This window comes from Pelophylax lessonae, assembly GCF_965119305.1.
Source record: "Pelophylax lessonae genome assembly, chromosome: 11".
Classification (NCBI taxonomy): Eukaryota; Metazoa; Chordata; class Amphibia; order Anura; family Ranidae; genus Pelophylax; species Pelophylax lessonae.
Genome location: NC_138778.1, coordinates 179816351 through 179839593, shown reverse-complemented (window position 1 = coordinate 179839593; position 23243 = coordinate 179816351). Strand labels below are relative to the sequence as shown.

The 23243-nt window shown below is 44.5% G+C and overlaps 1 protein-coding gene across 3 annotated transcripts in view; it reads right to left on the bottom strand.

Moving 5' to 3' along the window:
* FAM171A2 (family with sequence similarity 171 member A2) overlaps positions 1-23243 on the bottom strand; it is a 69163-nt gene that overhangs the window by 28356 nt on the left and 17564 nt on the right. Inside the window, exons 2-3 of one of the 3 annotated variants that reach the window (XM_082271740.1) lie at positions 9194-9433; positions 2646-2738 (exon numbers count right to left, since the gene is read on the bottom strand). In XM_082271740.1, the coding sequence (XP_082127866.1) occupies positions 2646-2738; positions 9194-9433 (333 nt within the window). The remainder of the gene's footprint in view (positions 1-2645; positions 2739-9193; positions 9434-23243) is intronic. The other 2 variants (XM_082271742.1, XM_082271741.1) reach the window with 2 other exon arrangements.

Sequence of the window (23243 nt, the reverse complement as noted above, 5' to 3'; positions counted from 1 at the left end):
CACATAGAGCTTATTTGGTACATCGTTTTAATACTTACTAAAATGTATTATGTTTTTTTTTTTTCCATAAACATTTATATTAAAACTTCACAAATACAATTTCACAGCATGAACCATGGAAACATGAGATCTGTCCATATTAAAGAGGTTGTACACCTATAATTTTTTTTTTTCTCTTCTTTAAATCCTGAAAGAGAAACCCATAATGAGCTAGTATGCATCGCATACTAGCTCATTATGAAATACTTACCTTAGAACGAGCCCCCGCCGTGCCGTCCGCTTACCTGTATGACGGGCGACATGTATAGTCGCCCGTCTTCCGGGATCGCGGCATCCGGCCATCTGATTGGCCGGAGCCGCGGTGACGTCACTCCCGCGCACGCGCGCGGGAGCCGACGGTCACGGCACGGGGCTCTGAAGGAACGGCACGATCTGCCGTTCCTTCAGAGCGCATGCGCCAGTGACGTCACTGGCTGCATTAAAGGTAAATATCTCCTAAACGGTGCATGTTTAGGAGATATTTACAGTACCTATAGGTAAGCCTTAATATAGGCTTACCTATAGGTACAACTTCCTGAGGAGGGTTTACTTCCTCTTTAATATTGCAACCATCTGAAGTACATTTTATCCATATTGTGTAAGCTTACAGTAGAAAAAAAAAACAACTTAAACATCAATAGGAGGGGAATTACAATTTGTTTACTATAAACAATATGTTTTTTTGCTATAATTGTATCTGACAATTACAGTATTAAACAAATGAATTCTGCCACCTTGAGGTAGCAGTGTCATCTTCATGCTGTAGGTTTATTTTGTCAATAAAGCCTCCTGCCTACATGTGATTATTATGTCGCAACTAACATCACATGATAAGGAACCACTGCAATTGGTTAAAATGTAAATCATTAGTGGGGAAAGGAGCTGTCAGTGGCCAGGCGAGTTTGCTGGCCAATCAAGCACAGTGATACCATGATTAATAAACCAGGTATTGGTACTTTTGGCAGTGTGGGAAGGTGCCAAGTCCCTTTGGAAAATGAAATCAGCATCTCCATAAAACTGGTCAGCAGAGGGAAGCATGAAGTGCTCTAGAATTGCCTGGTAGAGGGCAGCGCTGACTTTGGACTTGATAAAACACAGTGGACCAACACCAGCAGATGACATGGCTCCCCAAATCATCACTGACTGTGGAAACTTCACACCGGACCTCATGGAACTTGGATTCTGTGCCTCTCCACTCTTCCTCCAGACTCTGGGACCTTGAATTCCAAATTAAATGCAAAATTTTCCACAGTCAGTGATGATTTGGGGAGCCATGTCATCTGCTGGTGTTGGTCCTCTGTGTTTTATCAAGTCCAAAGTCAGCGCAACCCTCTACCAGGAAATTCTAGAGCACTTCATGCTTCCCTCTGCTGACCAGATTTATGGAGATGCTGATTTCATTTTCCAGCAGGACTTGGCACCTGCCCACACTGCCAAAAGTACCAATACCTGGTTTATTTATCATGGTATCACTGTGCCTGATTGGCTAGCAAACTTGTCTAACCCAATCCCCATAGAGAATCTGTGGGGTGTTGTCAAAATTAAGATGATAGACACCAGAGCCAACCATGCAGATGAGCTGAAAGCCGATATCAAAGCAACCTGGGCTTCCATAATAGCATAGCAGTGCCTCAGGCTGATCACCTCCACGCCACAATAATGCAGTAACTTATGCAAAAGGAGCCCCGACTAAGTATTGAGTGCATACTATACTATACATGGACATACTTTTCACTAAGGCCCCTTTCACACTTGTGCGACTTCAAAGTCGTGCGATTTACCGCGATTTTGCCACGACTTTTTGCCGCGACTTTTACTGGACTTGAATATTCTTGGCCTCAAAATCGTGCCAAAGTAGTGCAGGGACTACTTTGAAGTCGGTGCGACTTCAAATCGCACTGATATTAATGGGGCTCATTGAAAATAATGGAAAACGACTTGTCATGCGATTTTGCGGTCCACAAGTCGCGCTAGTGTGAAAGGGGCCTTAGCCAACATTTTTGTATTAAAAATACTTTTTTTTTTTCTTTGGTCTTATGCAATATTCTAGTTATTATTATTAAGATACTGAATTTTGGGTTTTTCACTAGCTGTAAGCCATAATCATCAAAATTAAAAGAAAGAAAGAAATGCTTGAAATATATCACTCTGTGTGTAATGCATCTATAAAAAAATATATGAGTTTCACTTTATGAATTGAACTACTAAAAATTAACTTTTTGATGCTATTCTAATTTTATGAGATGCACCTGTAGATTTGAGGGACCCCAGCTGCAAAGTGTCGGCTGTTAGCTCACAAAGGGAGGATGCTTCTTAATGTATTCTCAACATGGGGCATCATAAATGTTGATATAGGAGAAAGGGAAAATCTATAGTCCAGGTATGTCAAATTTACATAAAACACTTCCACTTGCATCCCAGTACCCTTCTCCTACAGTAAGTGTACCTACAGGACTAAAGAGGCCAATGATAGTAAATTTTACTTGTGCAAGAACATGCCTTGTAATACAGTATAAACCTGTATGATATAAATTAGACTACAAACAACAACATCGAGGTATAAAACAGAAAAGCACTAATAAAAACCCAAAGTAAATAAAGTTTACCTGGAGATCCCAGTAGAATCTGCACAATATCTTCATAGAGGATTAGGGTGGCGGGTCGTTCAGGAAGGAGGTACAAGCTTACCGAGGCATACACTGCATTGAAAGACAAAGAAAGAACACTCAAATCCCTGCTATGTGGTATAATGCTGGAGCACACAAACAAAGGGTGGAAAGCAGGACCTAAATCAACTCTGTCACCAGTATTACAAAATAAATACTATGCCTGGTTCTACCTTTAGCCTTTGCTTATCTTCAAACAGTATTAAACCCAAAAGCAAACATTTCATATATTGCAGCTTACCAATTCTTAGATGTAATGGCTGCATTAGTTTTCTTTTTATGGCTTTATTTGTTCTATTTTCATCTAATGATTCAGATGTTGTTGTTTTTTTAGCAGAAGACCTCTCTTGCAGTTACAAGGATGAGACAAACCATTTACCACTGGCAGGGGTGCCTTAAATGATCAGCTTCTATTTATTTATGTGAAACTTTTACAATTAAAAGGAAAAACAAATGTTGCTGTAACTGATTATAAAGCTGGAGTTTGACTTTTCAATTTGTTTGTGTATTTAAATCTGTTAGTACATATAAGGGCTCTTTCACACGGTCCGCCTCCGTAGGCGGATCCGTGCTGCTCAGCGGGGATCGATCCGCGATCCCCACTGAGCCGGCGGATGACAGCTCCGTCTCCGCTTGCAATGCGGAGAGGGAGGTGTCACAGCTCCCACTGCTTTCTATGGGGGATCGGATGAGAGAGGACCGCCTGTGCGCTCTCATCCGATCCCATCCGATCCGATCCCCAGAACGGATAGAAAATATGGTTTCCATCCGTCTGGATTTCACGGACAGGATTGGATGCGGATGGCAACAGGTGTCAGCGGACAAGTCACCGCTGACATGCGCTGCACCATAGGGCTGAATGGGGCATCCGATCAGATGCGCCTGTCAGTTTTTTAGGCGGATCTGCCCGTGTGAAAGAGCCCTAACACTCTCCTTCCCCAGACTGACAATGCTGCTGTCTAAATCCGCCCCCTGTGCTCCTTCATCCAGAGTGGTGTCTGTGTAATATGGGAGGTATGTTACTGGTCAGATCACCAGGGGAAAACAGAGGAAAAAAAACGAAAAAAAGAAATTAAAGCGGTAGTATACTCCGCTTTTAAATTTTTACCTACAGGTAAGCCTATAATAAGGCTTACCTGTAGGTAAAATGAATAACTCCTAAACCTGCACGGTTTAGGAGATATTCACCCTGCATGCAGCCGCTGACACTAGCGGCGCATACGCTCTGAAGGTCCGGCGTATCTTGCCAGGCCTTCAGAGCTCCTTGCCGGCTCCTTGCCGGAAAGTGAACTCCCGCACGCATGTGCGGGAGTGACTTCATCGCGGCTCTGGCCACTCACAGCGCCACAGCCGCCGAACATGTCAGCTCCCTCTGCGGTGTCTGGGCCACCATGTGGGGGCTTCGTTCTAAGGTAAGTATTTCATAATGTGGTAATATGTGATGCATACTAGCACATTATGCCATTGTGTTGCAGGTTTTTTTTTTTTTCACAGGAGATACAACCGCTTTAATGCAGCCCCCACATCTAATAATTGGTAAGCTCCAATATATTACTTTTTTGATTTTGGTTTAATACTGCTTTCAGCCTGTGTCTACCTTTAGCCTGTGCCTACCTGCAGTCTGGGCCTCTTTCTACCTTCAGAGCTCATTCACACCAGAATGCAGTGCAGCACGACGCGTTTCGAGCACCACGTTTGCACTAGCTGTGCGCTTTGCTGTGGGTGGCAATATATTTCTAACGACACCCCAAATGTATAAGCCCAGTTGTAACTGGTTCTCCCCATGATCAGACCACTAAAGGCCCGTACACACGATAAGAAAATCATAGGTATACGTCCGTAGGATGAACGATCGGCTGATTATCTGATCGTTAGTATAGTGTTTTCGACAGCCAATTCCGAGACAAAAACTGAAGGTGCAGGCTTGAAAATTTTTATTGTACGTGAACACAACGTCCGATTTTTGTGTAATTAGTACAGATTTTGTCTAAAAGAAAAAAATCGGTAAAGCAAGACTACGTATGCCAGGAAACCAAAGACTGCATTACAATACAATTTAACACATTATATCACTTCCGAAGTTGTAATCTGTCGTACAAGAACTTTCGTAGGTTGAGTACCTCTTCATTTTCAATATGAGACTAGCATGCAAAAAAAAAAAAATGGGAAGATCATTTGTCTGATATTCTCATCGTGTGTACCAGGCTTTAGACTGAAGGAATCTTGGATAAAAACTTCACTTCCAAATCAGAAATAATGTGATAAAGGAGAATTTCTACGTTCAGTTACAGGGTGGAAAACCCCACCACTCGCTGTGTCATTATGACCGGTGGGGTCGGGCATTTTGCATCCTGCCTATCGGTTGCTTCCATCTAAAAAGCAGCTCTGAGCGGCACGTCCCCCTGTGACCTCTTCAATGGCTGATCACTATCGGGGACATTCAGGGCATCTGAGATGTGTCAATATGATTAGCGAGGGGAGTATAGAAGACACAATGATATCATATATGGGGGAGGAGGAGTGCATGCATCAGAGGCACTGGCAGAAAAGATTACTGTGACAGCAATGCCAATGAATGCCGTCTTGTGACCTTGGATAAGAAGACAGGAAGCTGCATGTATCCTGCCAGACAGAATGTAAGGAAGCTGTAAATATGACACTCTACACATTGTTCATGGAACAATATATACTGGGAATTGGCAGGAAGACCAGCACAGTGCACTTATAACACTTTAGTAGCTGGGCCAATTTTTAAAGGCTGTGTCTACCTAAAATCGGAATTTCAATTCCAAATGAATCCATAAATTATTTGTGTGCTCAGCCTATTGCATTAGGGCAGGGATCCTCAAACTACGGCCCTCCAGCTGTTGCGGAACTACACGTCCCATGAGGCATTGTAAAACTCTGACATTCACAGACATGACTAGGCATGATGGGAATTGTAGTTCCAGAACAACTGGAGGGCCGTAGTTTGAAGACCCCTGCATTAGGGTGTGCACCCCAGAGAACAAACACACATGCCTGTATACCAGCAGAGCAGTGGACGGTGTCAGTAGACCAGCCTTTCTCAACCTTCTCAACACAGAGGAATCCTTGAAACAAATTTCAAGTCTCGGGGAACCCCTGCTAAAAATTAAAAATCTACAACTCATGACACATTAGTGTGACAGTCAGTGGGAAGAATGCTCCTTACTCTTGTCATCATTGGGAAGAATTACCCCCTTACAGATAGCTAAATGGAACAATGGTGTCATTGGAACCTTATCGAGAGGCAGAAATTGCCCATTGCTCAGGGAACCCTGGTTGAGAAACACTGCAGTAGAGCAACGATTGGTGTTAGTAGGGCAGTGGACTATGTCAGTAGTATATTATTATTTTTTTATTATTTATTACAATATTATTTTTTATTACTTTTTTACATTTTTTTTAGGAGCTCAGTTATGGGGCTTTGGTGAAATATCAAGGGTCTCTGATGTCCCACTTTTGAGAAAGAGAAAGAAACTGAGGACAAAGATTCCCCAGTCCTTTTCTCTGCAGCCTGTAGCAAACATGCTTTAGTTAAGAGTGAAGACAGCAGCGATCGGTAGAGATCATTCACTGTGTTCATTCAGAAAAGGAAGGGGTCTGTTAATGAAATATTTACCAGCCACTTCCCCGCCACTAAGAGAAGAAGAGAGAAGCTGGCAGCACTGCAGGGGGGAGACAGGAAGCATAGGGAATTGGCACCACACGGGGTGATTAAGGTGCGCCCAGCACACCCTGTGCGCATGCCTATGCCCTAAATCCCATAGATCTATCCAGATATGAAGACATTTGTCACTTTTTGGAGGTCTGTCACCAACTGCAGTTATCACATATCCTTGGGGATATTTTCCAGCTGGGGTTTGTAGCTTTGCCCCTGTATATTCAATACCATTGTACTGATGGCAACAAATCCAAGATGACATTTACCCAGTTACAAGAGGGCTCATGTACATGGCCAATAGGGGCCTTACAACGCCTAGATCAGTGATGGCGAACCTTGGCACCCCAGATGTTTTGGAACTACATTTACCATGATGTTCATGCACTCTGCAGTGTAGTTGAGCATAATGGGAAATACTGTATAGTTCCAAAACATCTCGGGTGCCAAGGTTCGCCATCACTGGCCTAGATCAACCGATTTCTGCGGAGGTGAGGCCACATGTTTCTGATCAGCTGTAATAGAGCATGGAGCCATTATCTGCGTTTAGGGATGGATGTGCACCCTGTCCATAACTGCAGGTAATCACCCCATATATCGCTAGCCTCCAGTCACTCAATAGACATAATATTGCTTCACCTGACAAACTGTTCTTGCTTGGCCTAGGGAACAGGTCCTCTTTAAAACCAGCACTTTAAGACTGAAGCACCACCCCACAGATTAATAGTCCAGATACAGTTTTATTTCAGTATGGAGTCAAATAGAAGATTGGAAGGGAAGCAAATGCGTTCCAGGGGCCTAAATACACTGCCTTTATCGGGGGAAAGAATGTAAATGGATTGAATTGAGGATAAAAATGGTAATAGAATTTTTACCAATGTCAAATGAGGCTCGGATCTCATGAGCACCTGGTTTAGCAGACTGGCTCATTGACACAACATACTACACACACAGATGTGAATGCACTGCTTAGTCTAAAAGTAGTGCAGGTGGGTCAATTCATGCATTGAAACTCATTAAGGTCCCTTTCCCACAGGCTGCAGTCTCTATTGCCCCCCTGAAAAGAAATACCATGGTGGACATGGTGGATAACTTTTCAGAGGGAGGTACAGCAGTTTCTTTCAGGCATTCTGACGATCCTGCCACCTGCATCTTTTTTTGTTCCAAGCAGGATTTTGTATTGAAATAACGTACTGCAAATGCTTTGCTCACGGTAGTGGCGTGGTACCATTGATCGTAATGGGCAAGTAGGACAGGTGGTGCCCCCTGTCAAACTCAACAAGCCAAGTTTATTTGCCATGGCCTTAAAGCAATATTTTGCAGCTGTTGCACATGTATGGACACCTTCTGCTGTCATGTCCGCTTGTAGGTGGGCGGTCGGGGAGGGTGATAAAAGCGCCTCCTGACACTTAAGGGCTTAAGGCTTAAGGGTATATCTAAAGTGTACGTTACCTTGTGCATAGGAGTATTTTGGCTCTTAGTTATCACTAGCAATTTTAGTAGCGCAACTGTGCCACTGTACATTATTCTTGCAGCTCCAGCTTATATGTGCCTAATATAACACTATTTAAGATTAGGAATTTTATCCTAAATTTAGTCCACACACACTGATGAAGGGGGCATTTTTAGATCCCTGAAATGTGTTGGATTCCCTTTTGATTTTTTTTTAAGTCTGTCTGATCATGTACTGTTATAAAATTGTATCTTCAGTCTTATATCTGGCAAACTAAGGAAATTCAAGGGTGCAGAAGATGCCAGCCTGGTAACCAGACAACCTCTACCAACACCATCATATAATTAACGGATAGCAATACCAATACGACAACCCTAGGGTCCAGTTCTATCTCTCCACATTGCCAAGTCTCTATAGAATCAGGGAATACAATGTTCAAAGAGCATTCTAGAAATCTGTAACAGACCACTCCCAGATACAAGCCCACAGCTGTCATTTTGTTAACAAGAATTTCTATCTGACCACAGGAGACAGGTGGGAAAATTAACTTCTCTAAAAACAGGCTGCAGAACATAACTCCCGGCTTACTGGAAAAGTCCTCCATTGAATTACGTTTGACTTTTGATGTGTTTGCATTGAAAATGATAAAGATCAGTAAAAGGGCAAGACCTAAAGCTGGCCATGCATTTTAAAGATCTGCTGTCTTGGGATGGAACTATACAGAAATCTAAAGCTGCCCCTTAAGGCTCGTACACACTTGACAAAAATCGGACAAAATATCCTCCGATTTTTCTCTCTCATGCTCAGCGGTCATAACCGGTTTTTAGTTGACAGTGCATAATGTTCACAAAATTTCTCGTCCAATTTTTTTTTTTTTTGGGACATTTGTTCCTAGACTTCGGTCATCAGCAACTTCAGATAATGCGTGGTCTTTCGTATCCGATTTTTCACGGACGTACTACATACACATTAAATGAAAATTGGTCGTCTGGGGACGGACGATAAAAATTTTGGTGTCTGTCCCTCCGTTTTTTTTAGTTGAAAATGTCGGCATCGAATGCTGAAAGTTGTGTACACACTAGCCGAAAATCGGACGATTTTACCTCGGACGGGAATTTTCGGCAGATTTTCTACTAGTGTGTACCCCACTTAATGTACCATCTGATTGTACAAACTCCTTTATGTAAAAAATGTATTGCAAATAACTCAGATTGCTCAAGCTGGCCTTTGCACTGCATAGCTATGCAGATAGTTACATAGCTGGTAACGTGTATGGACTCACGTAGTTTCCAGTCTAACAAACAGAATGACGTACACACTTGCACGGACATACATACATACGCTATGTCTCACAATCCTTACGTGGCAGTCTATCCACCTTCCAGGGCACAGAGTTGGTGACGTAGCCTCTCTTGCTGGCAGTGACAAGGATCCAGGTACCCAGTCTGTAGCTGATGCCCAGCACTGCTATGCCCTCCTGGTCAGTGACGCCAGACGCAAAGCTGCTTTGATTGCCCAAAATCTCCACCGTCGCTGAGGCCAAAGGTGAAAGGTCGCCGTTCTCAAATACTTGGACTTTGATTTGGACTTCTGCTGGGAGTAGAAAGGTCAGTTGGGAAAAACAAAAAAGTGTACAGAAAACAAATGCAAAAACTGCAGCATTCCTGCGTTAGAGGTTTATTGTTATCACCCTATAGAGACAAAATAACAATTCTACCATTCTCCTCATAGACCCTAAAACTAGCATCCCACCTCTTTTGTCCATCACCACCACAGCTCCTATTTCTAATATGCTCTTCACAGACCCTAAAACTAGTACCACACATCTTGTGTCCATCACCACCACAACTCACAGTTCTACCACTCTCTTAATAGAACCTAAAACTAGCACCCCACCTCTTATGTCCAACACCACAGCTCACAGTTCTACCATTCTCTTCATAGACCCTAAAACTAGCACCCACCTCTTGTGTCCATCACACCACAGCTCACAGTTCTACCATTCTCTTCATAGACCCTAAAACTAGCACCCACCTCTTGTGTCCATCACCACCACAACTCACAGTTCTACCATTCTCTTCATAGACCCTACAACTAGCACCCACCTCTTATGTCCAACACCACCACAGCTCACAGTTCTACCATTCTCTTCATAGACCCTACAACTAGCACCCTCCTCTTATGTCCAACACCACAGCTCACAGTTCTACCATTCTCTTCATAGACCCTACAACTAGCACCCACCTCTTATGTCCAACACCACAGCTCACAGTTCTACCATTCTCTTCATAGACCCTAAAACTAGCACCCCACCTCTTGTGTCCATCACACCACAGCTCACAGTTCTACCATTCTCTTCGTAGACCCTAAAACTAGCACCCCACCTCTTGTGTCCATCACACCACAGCTCACAGTTCTACCATTCTCTTCGTAGACCCTAAAACTAGCACCCACCTCTTGTGTCCATCACACCACAGCTCACAGTTCTACCATTCTCTTCATAGACCCTAAAGCTAGCACCCCACATCTTGTGTACATCACACCACAGCTCACAGTTCTACCATTCTCTTCATAGACCCTAAAACTGGCACCCCACCTCTTGTGTACATCACCACCACAACTCACAGTTCTACCATTCTCTTCGTAGACCCTAAAACTAGCACCCACCTCTTTTGTCCACCACACCACAGCTCACAGTTCTACCATTCTCTTCATAGACCCTAAAACTGGCACCCCACCTCTTGTGTACATCACCACCACAACTCACAGTTCTACCATTCTCTTCGTAGACCCTAAAACTAGCACCCACCTCTTGTGTCCAACACCACAGCTCACAGTTCTACCATTCTCTTCATAGACCCTAAAACTGGCACCCCACCTCTTGTGTACATCACCACCACAACTCACAGTTCTACCATTCTCTTCATAGACCCTAAAACTAGCACCCACCTCTTATGTCCAACACCACAGCTCACAGTTCTACCATTCTCTTCGTAGACCCTAAAACTAGCACCCACCTCTTGTGTCCATCATCACAGCTCACAGTTCTACCATTCTCTTCATAGACCATAAAACTAGCACCCACCTCTTGTGTCCATCACCACCACAGCTCACAGTTCTACCATTCTCTTCGTAGACCCTAAAACTAGCACCCACCTCTTGTGTCCATCACCACAGCTCACAGTTCTACCATTCTCTTCATAGACCCTAAAACTAGCACCCACCTCTTGTGTCCATCACACCACAGCTCACAGTTCTACCATTCTCTTCGTAGACCCTAAAACTAGCACCCACCTCTTGTGTCCATCACCACAGCTCACAGTTCTACCATTCTCTTCATAGACCCTAAAACTAGCACCCACCTCATGTGTCCATCACCACCACAACTCACAGTTCTACCATCCTCTTCATAGACCCTAAAACTAGCACCCACCTCTTGTGTCCATCACACCACAGCTCACACTTCTACATTTTTCTCTTCATAGACCCTAAAACTAGCACCCCCCTCTTGTGTCCATCACACCACAGCTCACAGTTCTACCATTCTCTTCGTAGACCCTAAAACTAGCACCCACTTCTTATGTCTATCACACCACAGCTCACAGTTCTACCATTCTCTTCATAGACCCTACAACTAGCACCCACCTCTTGTGTCCATCACACCACAGCTCACAGTTCTACCATTCTCTTCATAGACCCTAAAACTAGCACCCACCTCTTATGTACATCACCACCACAGCTCACAGTTCTACCATTCTCTTCATAGACCCTAAAACTAGCACCCCACATCTTGTGTACATCACACCACAGCTCACACTTCTACTATTCTCTTCATAGACCCTAAAACTAGCACCCCACCTCTTGTGTCCATCACACCACAGCTCACAGTTCTACCATTCTCTTCATAGACCCTAAAACTAGCACCCACCTCTTGTGTACATCACCACAGCTCACAGTTCTACCATTCTCTTCATAGACCCTAAAACTAGCACCCCACATCTTGTGTACATCACACCACAGCTCACACTTCTACTATTCTCTTCATAGACCCTAAAACTAGCATTCCGCATCTGCTTCAGGCACAGTCACTACTTGTTCTGTTTCAGAAGAATATGATTTGATAGAAAGTGAAATAGGAAGACGTTTTATTTTATTGAGTGGAGAAGGGTTAGCATCTTTTTACTGCTGTCCCCATAGATGATAGTTCCCTTTGCTTCCTGTCCTGGTGACACTGGACAGTAGATAGACTTTCTATTTCTCTATTTCTCTTCTGTGGAATGCATTTATTTTTCCTATAATCCAAGGTCCAGGTCACTGAATAGGGGTGTCACCAGGACAGGACATGACAGGAAGTTTCCCCAAGGAGGACAAAAAAATAAAAAGAAACAGAAGTTCCAACCTTTCCCTACTCTATCCAACACTAAAAAAAAAAAGGATTTAATGGAGCTTCTTTTAAAAGCCAATTTTCTAGTCAGCAAAAAACATTGTTGAATTACTACATACATGGAAGCTGTTTTACCTGCCAAAAGGATTTCTCGTACGATCCAGACATACCCTACCAGGCAGCATTGCCAGGTTCTTAACTTCTTCTGCAGCATCATTACAGCTAGTTCAAAACACACTCTCATCCTGCTGATCTTTAAAGTAGATGTAAGCCTTAAATGGATGCCATTTTGTTTGCTAAATCACTATGTATCGTAAAAAACCACGCCCCGGAAGACGTCATTCTATGACGAAACTAGTCGGGCGGTTCCGGATACGTCATAACCTTGCCCCCACGCCGGCCGGAGATTTTGTGCTGTCACACGCAGGACGCCTCCATCTGAATTTAAGTGTACCGGAGTATTGTTTCTTGACTGCTTGTGCATTTGATGGAGTAAGTGCAATCTTTTTAAATAAAATTGTTTTTATATTATGGTATCACGCTATGTGCACCTTTCTTCTCATTGGATTATTCCCCATGGGTCTTACCCTCTACATGTGAGGATTGGCATCTCTACCTGCTCATGCCTACTAAAGGTGTACCCTGTGAAATCATTGGGATTGGTCCCCACAGATTGATTAAGTGCCTATGTGGTCTATCTATGAGAGTAGATGACCATATATATCTGGTAAGCAGCCTATTTTACATCTCCTTTGGTCACGGGTGCCATTCAGCGGAAGCACTTTAAGATTTACCATCACTGCTTGGACTTGTGGTTCCTTTCATCTGGAATTCACCTCTTCTTTTCTTTTTTTTTACCCAAGGACTTTTATATTAAGACATTTTAGTTTCACACATTGATATATATATTTTGTATTTTACTTCACAGGTTGGGTTTTAATATCCCTTTTCACTATTGATTTCAATTAGATGATTTCCAGTCACTTGATTTATATAATATTCCCTTTCTAGCGCAACACTATTCATTTATATATCGTAAAAAGTTGCCACATTTTTTTTTGTTCATGTTTTTTTCAACTTTTTAGCCTTTGTTACATCTCAGTTTACTCCGGCAGTCTCTTTTAGCCATTTCCTGTCTACATTCACTTGCTCTAGTGTTGGCTGTACAACAGTGGACTTTGCCTGTGCTATGTGTGTTGGCTCAGAGGTCTTCATCAGGAGCACATGTGACAAGGCAAGCCATGGAGACCGACCGTATTGTCTTCCTTTACCAGGAAGTGCCTGAGCAAGTACCTTCACGGCAGGATAACCAGCTATTACTTAACCTCTTACAGCCAGTGAGAACTGGCTTTTAAATGATCGTATTATTGGAGGCATTACATGAGCTTCACTGTGATTGGCTGTCAGAGTGCTCGGGAGCTGCCGGCCATGATTGTAAACCATGACCAGGAGCTGTCAGCAACAACATGGTCACTTTTTTTGGGGTTGCAGATATAGTGTGTTCCCATATGTGGAAACTCAGTGGTAAAGCCCTCTGCCATGCTGCCACTATATACAGTGCCTTGCGAAAGTATTCGGCCCCCTTGAACTTTTCGACCTTTTGCCACATTTCAGGCTTCAAACATAAAGATATAAAACTGTAATTTTTTTTTTAAGAAGCAACAACAAGTGGGACACAATCATGAAGTGGAACTAAATTTATTGGATATTTCAAACTTTGTTAACAAATAAAAAACTGAAAAATTGGGCGTGCAAAATTATTCAGCCCCTTTACTTTCAGTGAAGCAAACTCTCTCCAGAAGTTCAGTGAGGATCTCTGAATGATCCAATGTTGACCTAAATGACTAATGATGATAAATAGAATCCACCTGTGTGTAATCAAGTCTCCGTATAAATGCACCTGCACTGTGATAGTCTCAGAGGTCTGTTTAAAGCGCAGAGAGCATCATAAAGAACAAGGAACACACCAGGCAGGTCTGTTGTGGAGAAGTTCCTCCATGCTGCCTGGTAGGGTATGTCTGGATCGTACAAGAAATCCTTTTGGCAGGTAAAACAGCTCTGAGACTATCACAGTTTGAAAGATGCAATAAATTTTGTTCCACTTCATGATTGTGTCCCACTTGTTGTTGATTCTTCAAAAAAAATTACAGTTTTATATCTTTATGTCTGAAGCCTGAAATGTGGCAAAAGGTCGAAAAGTTCAAGGGGGCCGAATATTTTCGCAAGGCACTGTATGCATATGGCCAGCATTAAGGAATTATATGAAAGCTACAAATTTTGAAAGACTGAAACCAAATTTTGAAAGTACTTTAACATCATATAGCTTATATAAGATTTTAGTGTTTGAGTTAAGATCTACTTTCAGCCTATCCCTACCCATCCTCTAGCTCTGCATATTGTATATTCCACCATTCATCCTTCCACTCTTTGACCTATAATCACCAGATCATATTAGGACTAAGGGCATAGGAGCCCCGGCTGTCACGGGACCTTCGGCAATTGTGTTTGAAGCAGACATAATCTGTTCTCTTCCAAACAGTGTGGCCTGTGTGGGGAAGAATTTATAAGGCCTCAGGCCGTGTAGTCAATACAATCAGCCACCACAGTCCATTTTCATTTCCACAAGCTGTTAGGATATAGAAAAACCAATGCTTTGTTGAGTGCTCTTGATACCATCTCCAAGAAACTCTTGCTTCAACTGCAACACGCAATTGAATGTACCAGGACATAAAGGGCAGGCAGCACTGCTACAGCTTGAGCAACCACTAGATTTATGATAAAACTAGAAGGTCCTACTTTATATCCGGGCCGGGCCTATATCACGGATCCAGTAATCAAGGCCTACCTCCAACAACTGCTCCACAAAACGTGTTCCTCTCTCTCTTCATCTAAGGCCCTAGGATGTTAACAATTGTGTGCTTTAGATGCAGATATAGGTAAGCTGGCCACGGGTTCACTTAACTTTCTACTTTCCACTTTAAACCAGGGCCTATGTGAAGGAGCCAGTAATATCTACAACTGGTCCGCAAAGCAGCTCCATATAGTGTAGGTCTTCTCCCTCTTCATCTAAGGTCTAACATCTAAGGATGTTAGCAATTGTGCGCATTTGGTGCAGTTAGGGAAGCTGCCCTTTGGTTCATTTAAAGTGGAGCTCCACCCAAAATGGGAAGCTCCACTGGATCGCACCCTCCACCCTTCCACTGCCACTTTTGGCACTTTTTTGGGGGGAGCGGATATCTGTCAAAACCAGGTACCTGCTCCCACTTCCGGGTAAGATCACTGCACAGTGATCTACAAAATTTCTGGCCCCTTCTCCTTCCCCCCGCTGCCTTCTGGCAGACATACAGGTCCCAGAAGACAGCAGGACAGTGAGCTAGTGGATGGCGGGGGGAACCACAGCATGCAGTGGGGGACAAGGAAACCGAGACTCACAGGAAGTGAGGGATTCCAAAGGTTCTTCAGATGATGGTTTTGCTTCACTACAGTCTAGATCAGTGGCACATGCAACAAGAGGGGTGAATAAGAGGAGACACCATTATAAGTTAAAGTAGACCTTCACCCTGCCCATCCCCTTTCTCCCATTACCCTCCTACCCCCTTCCTCCCTCCTACACAATTGGATTTTTTATGGAAAAATCCTTTGATGGGAATTGCTGCCCACCCCTCCTGTATTCTCATCTAGACGAGAATGTTTACAGTTGCTTTTTGGGGCACCCATGTCACACATCCCAGGTCACCCTTTGGTGCATGCGCTGTGCCATCAGGTGGGCCAGTTGTTCAATCATTGTTTTTGCAGAGTTCCCCCCCCCCGCCCCCCAAATGACACCCCTAGGCATCATCCTGGGGCTGACTGCAAGAACCTGAAAGAGACAGCCGGTCCCCTCTGATGACTTCAGAAGAATATGGAGGTGCAGCGATGGGTGCGTAAGTATGTTTTTGTGCACAACCCAGCTATACAGGTTGGGTGGGCAGAATGGGAGGGGGTGGTTATTTAATTTATACCTTCCATGCCACCAGAAAAAAAACGTGCCTGATTCTTTTTTTTTTAGCAAATTGCATGTATTCTTTATTATAATAATTATATATTGCAGTGCACAATGGGATGCCCTTAGACTTAAATGCAAAGCACTGCAATACACCTTGTTGTGGTAGGTAAGTACTGCATCTACAGACAATCAGGTGAACTTGTTCTTATGCCCTAAATGCACCAGGTGACAGGTTTACTTGAATGGTTTTATTTCTAGTACCGTACGTCTGCATAGTCCATGATGCCTGTTTGCCCAGTCCCACCATGTACACCTCTCTTCATGTTTCTACACAAGCGCCTTGTCTTCCATGGGCATGTAAACTGCGACAAGGTGACAGCATTTGGGACAATCTCCCAGGCATTCACTGGACGTGAATGGTACAGCGGAGTGTCCCCGTTGCCCCGGTAACGGCCTCATTCAAATCAATTAAACCCGAGGCAGAGGGAGATAGAGGAGGAGAGGGGTACATGAACGAGAGGAGATACTAGGTAAGAATACTAAAAAATAGAGGACATTTTTATAGCCAAATACAAGGCAAGAGAAGCTTAATCAATAAGGCAGGGCAAAGAGCAATGATTACGGACGCAGCATCTCCTTCTAACCAATCAGATTTCACCTTGTATCAATTTAAAGCAGTCAGAGTAATGGGAGACGGTTTCTGATGGACCTCAATGAGATACAACGCTTGCTTTCAACAGACTTATTTATAGCAGTGCTAAACAGTTATCCATAGCAAGAAAGTGACCCCATTGACATGCGTTCTGCAGTGAATCGCTTTTCAGAAGAAGGCGCAGCAGTTCAAAGTGGAGTTGCACCCAAAAGTGGAATTTCCGCTTTAAGGCCTCCTGACATTTTTTTTTGGGGGGGGGGGGGAGCAGGTACCTAGATTCGACAGGTATCCGCTCCCACTTCCGCTCAAGTCGCCTAGGTGACTCGAGCGGAGGTTCTCCTTTCCCCCTCCCTCCCTGCAATCTGCTGTCTTTTAATAAACACCAAAATGGGTGAAACTCTGATTTAAGGAGATAATGCTGCCATCTCCTAAATGCCTGTATTTTTTTACCCCATGGAAAATTTTGCATGTCAAGGTGGTAGAGGGTTCTTCACTTTACAGAGTGGCATGTTTACCTTGGCATGTCACATTTGGCAGGCAGTGCCGCGTGCCAACTGTGCGTGGTAACCACATGTCAATCAGTTGCAGTGCGGTCCCACTGATTTCAAAGGCCACATTTGGCAAGCAATGGAACCTGTCAAACGTGAAATGCTGAATTCAATTTACCACACGTGAAACAAAGCATTACGGATGTGGTAATGATAATTGATCTGAGCAGTTACCATGTTATTTTGTAACTGGGTGGTCAGGGGGGTGCTAACAATGCCACTTTGCCACCCATGTTAACTCAGCCTTTAAAATCGCAGCCTATTGCAGGCAATGGCACCGTCCCAATCGGTGCAACGCCAACTTTACGAAAAAGTTTCTAAAAGAAGTTCCTGCACTACTTTTGGCAACTTCGGGGGCGACTTCAATAGATGTCTGGGCATAAACCTGCACAGCTGTCTTCAAAGTCACCCCCAAAGTCAGACTGAAAAGCAGCTTTGAAATTGTGTGAGTTCAGATGAAGTTGCACGATTTCAAAGCCGCGTTCATTGTGAACGAGGGCTTAAATCTGGAAGCCGATTGGTTTCAATGCACAGCTGTACCAGATTTTGCACTCTCCAGTTTTAGTAACTACCCTCTAAAATCACCTTGCCCATGCAGGGCAGAATGGCAGTGTATCCGCAAAGGAACCCTTATAGTGTGTCCAAATTTTGTCACTTTTCTGGACACCTTGGCCTGCATCATGTAAATGTGGGACAAAAATATGAATAAAGATATGCTTTTAGGCAGGTGTAGTCTACTTTCACCACTGTAGGTGACGCTCAACAGCAGCAGCTGTACAGTTGGAGAGGAAGTCACGAGGAACATGGTTCCTCTATGGTTTCCTGGGTCACTGGGAAGCTATTTGGTTGGATGGTGCCGCCCCATGTGACTCTGGCACCCATCTTGGGTCAGGCAGAGCCCATGTAGGGCCCTGGCTTCTAGGCTTGGCACACATTTTGTGAGTGGGTAGAGTAGGGACAGGTCCCCTGCCTGGTAGGAACAGAACTAGCGGTGAGGAAAGGTTCTTGACGAGGAAGGAAAGCGTAGGGCTCGCAACTTCTCTGGACATCTTTTGACTTGGGGCATGAGACGGCCGAACTGCATTTCTTAACAGGCAGTCAGTTCGGCTGAAACCTGCTCTCTACACACTGTTGGACCCATGAGTGTTCCTGGTTGGGCTTTCTTCCCACCAGGTTTATTGTGGAAAATGCAGTATTTAAATACAAGTTCTTCATTGCACTTGGATTATGTGTGTTATTGCCACGGCACCACACTGCACCCCACCTACACGCTATATACAAAAAAGGAATCATACACTACTATCATCAACGCGTGTTGACCATACAACCAAGCAGCTTCTACTCTTCTTTATTAGTTATAAAGAGACTTTCCTTTTCACTCGCCGCCATGGTATACACACAAGAGGGAGACACAATGCAGGAGATGAGGAAACTACAAATGAATTAGTAAGGTGGAAAGAAGACAACAGAAGATAAATGACATGAACAATTAGTCTGAGGACAGCACACTGGTGGAAGAAGAGACACAATGCACACCGTCTGACCTGCTTAAGTCAGGTTTAAACATAGGGGAGAGCTGGAAACACGACAAAAATAATGCAGCTGAGCTAAAATAAGACTTGTCAGACATACAAAACACCTCTATGTGAACACAACGGTGTCCCCAGCTACCAGCTAATTCCCAACAGATCGTCACAACTGCAGACAGCTCACAATGACTACAAGGTGTGACATATTACATGTCTTAGCCAGATGTCAGTGATGGCCAGAGACGAATCTCAAAATTAAAGGGGTTTCCTATATCCAATATCACCTTGAACCTTTTGACGAAGGGAACCAGTGACCTATCACAGCTAAGACTCCCATGCAGCTCCATTCCAATAACCAGTGATAGCTTTAGGTCATAGCATCACAGTGATGGGTCAGCATCATAATTAAAGCGGAGTTCCACCCAAAAGTGGAACTTCCATTTTGGTAGTAATAACCCCCTGACATGCCACATTTGGCATGTCATTTTTTTGGGGGAGGAGCGGGTACCTAGTTCTGACAGGTACCCGCTCCCACTGCCGCTCGGAGCGCCGCGGCGCCCTGAACGGAAGTTCTCCTCTCCCCCTCCCTCCCTGCAATCTTCTGGGACATGTCAAAGGTCCCAGAAGATTGCCGGCCAATCAAGATGCACAGCGCAACTCGCGCATGCGCAGTGCGTACCCGGCTGTGAAGCCGCAAACTGTCACAGCCGAGTGCCCACAGCAGTGATGCCGGAGCCGCCGAGACCAGAGGGAGAGGATCGAGGCTTCGGGCGGCCGCATCGCTGGACCGTTGGACAGGTGAGTGAAAAGGCTGGAACTCTGCTTTAACCGATATTTCTAAAGTTGGCCAATGGAACTCTCTCCACCACCTTGCCATAACCATTACTTATCCAACCGCACCATTAGCGTTACTCACAATTCTACTTCCTCCTCTCCTCTTCCCTTCTCTGTTAGGGTTCCCCAAGGCTCTGTTCTTGGACCCCTCCTATTTTTAATCTACACCTCCTCTCTAGGTCAGTTGATAGCCTCCCACGGCTTCCAATACCATCTCTACGCTGACGATACCCAAATTTACCTATCCACCCCTCAGCTCTCTCCCTCAGTGTCCTCACGTATCACTAATTTACTATCAGGTATATCGGTCTGGATGTCTCACCACTTCCTCAAACTCAATCCCTCCAAAACCGAGCTTATAATTTTTCCTCCACCACGTGCCCCTTCCCCTGATTTCTCTGTAAATATCGATGGCATTACTATCAGCCCATCCCCACATGCCAAGGTCTTAGGTGTTGTCCTGGACTCTGAACTCTCCTTCAAACCCCACATCCAATCACTGTCCAAATCTTGCCGCCTCAGCCTCCGCAACATCTCCAAAATATGCCCCTTTCTAACCAAAGACACAACAAAGCTCTTAGTTCACTCCCTGGTCATCTCGCGCCTCGACTACTGCAATTCCCTTCTCGTTGGCATACCTCTACACAGGCTATCCCCCCTTCAATCCATCATGAATGCTGCCGCCAGGCTCATCCACCTCACCAATCGCTCAGTGTCCGCCGCCCCTCTCTGTCAAGCCCTCCACTGGCTTCCGCTCACCCAACAAATTCAATTCAAAATACTTACAACATCTTACAAAGCAATCCACAACTTAGCCCCCAACTACATCACTAGCCTAGTCTCAAAATACCAACCGAATCGCTCTCTTCGTTCCTCTCAAAACCTCCTGCTCTCTAGCCCCCTCGTCACCTCCTCCCATGCCCGCCTCCAGGACTTTTCCAGAGCCTCTCCAATCCTATGGAACTCCTTACCCTCATCTGTGCGATTATCTCCCACTCTATTAGCTTTTAGGCGATCTCTGAAAACCCTCCTTTTCAAAGAAGCCTATCCTACCAACCCCTAATAAATGTACCTCCATTTTCTCCATCAACCCATCCCCCACGGTTATCGCCTTTTGTTTCACTTTACCCTCCCTTCTAGATTGTAAGCTCTAATGAGCAGGGCCCTCTAGTTCCTCCTGTATTGAACTGTATTGTAACTGTATTGTCCTACCTCAAATTGTAAAGCGCTGCGCAAACTGTTGGTGCTATATAAATCCTGTATAATAATAATAATAATAATAATGATGGTTTCATGGCTGGTGCAGAAATCTTCAACATGGCTTTCTATATTAGGAGTGTAGGCAGACGGCAGTGCCTTCCTCTAGGCTGTGCAGTGGAAAACCCGTAGTGGGTTCACTTAAATACCGCAGACCCATGGGACCTAACTGAGGACCACAGGTCATACTGGCCTACTTACCCACGGGTCTATGATTACAAAGTGTTATTAAGCCCTCGTTAAAAAAATGTTCATGTAGCTCAATGACTCATGATCTGTTGTTACATCTATTGCAGAACAATCTTGCAAAAAAACTAGATGTTCAATGAATTCTCATGCTCAGTTCATTATGTGCATCAGTGCCCCCTGTAATAGAGCTTCAGCTTGTTCCTCCTCCCAAACCTTCATAGTCCTGGATGGGAGTCTACACATCAGGGTGGCTATGATAAGGCTTTAAGGGAGACCCTGCCACCCTGATGTAAGCACTCCTGTCCAGGACTGACATTTTTGGAAGAGGAACAAGCTGAAGCTCTATTATAGGGGGCACTCATGCACATTATGAACTGAGCATGAGGATTCATGGGACATCTAGTCCTGATGTAGAAGATCACTTGATACTTATAGAGCAGGCATGCATGCACATTATGGGCTGGGTGTGAGAAATCATAGAACACATGGTCCCGACACAGAAGGTCACCTGATGCTTTTAGAGCAGGTACGCATGTGCCTTTATGGGCTGGGTGAGGAATCATGGGACATGTGGTCCTGATGTAGGAGGTCATTATTGGGTGAACAGGGCACATTTTCCAAAAGAAGCAGGTATGCGTGCGCATTACGGCCTGGTATGAAGAAGCATTGGACATGTCTTAATGCATGCTGCATAGTGTGGAAGGAGGAATCAATATGTATGTGCTATATTATGTAGAAAAACCTTAACACATTTGCACCATTCTTTAATAAATAAGAAAGAATACACAAATCAATATGTGTATATACAGTGCCAAAAAGAAAATTCCCTTTGCTTGACCTTTGTGTGTTTTATAAACATTCCCCGCTGGTTTCCTGGAATTGCCCATCTTCCTAATAAAGCGTTAAGAACAATCGTATTTCCTGTTATAGGAGCAACAGCTTTATTCCGACTGTTACTCAAAAACTGCTATTGTATTAAGAAGAAAATCTTCACCTCCTCCATCACTGACTCAAATCGATGAACTCAGCACTATGTCATCTGGGAAATGGCTGGAACAAGCTTTCAGCACATCGTACATTGGCACTGTGTTCTGCACTTCGGAAACATTTAAAGGATCAGTCCACAAAATACTGGTATTTCAATTATTGGTGGGTGCTGGAGCTCTAAAGCATGGGACAGTTTCTTATTATTCTGTTGGTGAGGTCTCTGTGAGTTTGCAGATCTGCACACCTGCTGTGGCCATTGTGAAGGGCTCCCACATATTCTTTAGTGTACCTTATATTATGGAGAATGTAGACGGAGAAGCTGGGACACACAAAGGTGGGTAGGGACACCTAAAATATAACAAAAGAAGCCAGGGGTTGATTCAGCCCACCAGGATTCATCCAAAGCTCAGTATTACTTTTGGGTGCATTGACTCTTCAAGTCAAAGTAATTCCTAACCACGTAACCCCCTCCCACTCCGAACGAATTTACCAAACACCACACACACACTATGCCAAGAGTCCTCTCTACCTGCTCCAACCTATCTGCCAAAGGTCCCCTTATACTGCTTCAAGCACTGTGCTAAAGCTCCCCTTATCCTGCTCCCACCACTCTGCCAAAGGTCCCCCTATTCTGCTCCCACCACTCTGCCAAAGGTCCCCCTATTCTGCTCCCACCACTCTGCCAAAGGTCCCCCTATTCTGCTCCCACCACTCTGCCAAAGGTCCCCCTATTCTGCTCCCACCACTCTGCCAAAGGTCCCCCTATTCTGCTCCCACCACTCTGCCAAAGGTCCCCCTATTCTGCTCCCACCACTCTGCCAAAGGTCCCCCTATCTTGTTCCCACCACTCTGCCAAAGGTCCCCCTATCCTGTTCCCACTACTCTGCCAAAAGTCCCATTATCCTGCTCCCACCACTCTGCCAAAGGTCCCCTTATCCTGCTCCCACCACTCTGCTTAAGGTCCCCCTATTCTGCTCCCACCACTCTGCCAAAGGTCCCCCTATTCTGCTCCCACCACTCTGCCAAAGGTCCCCCTAT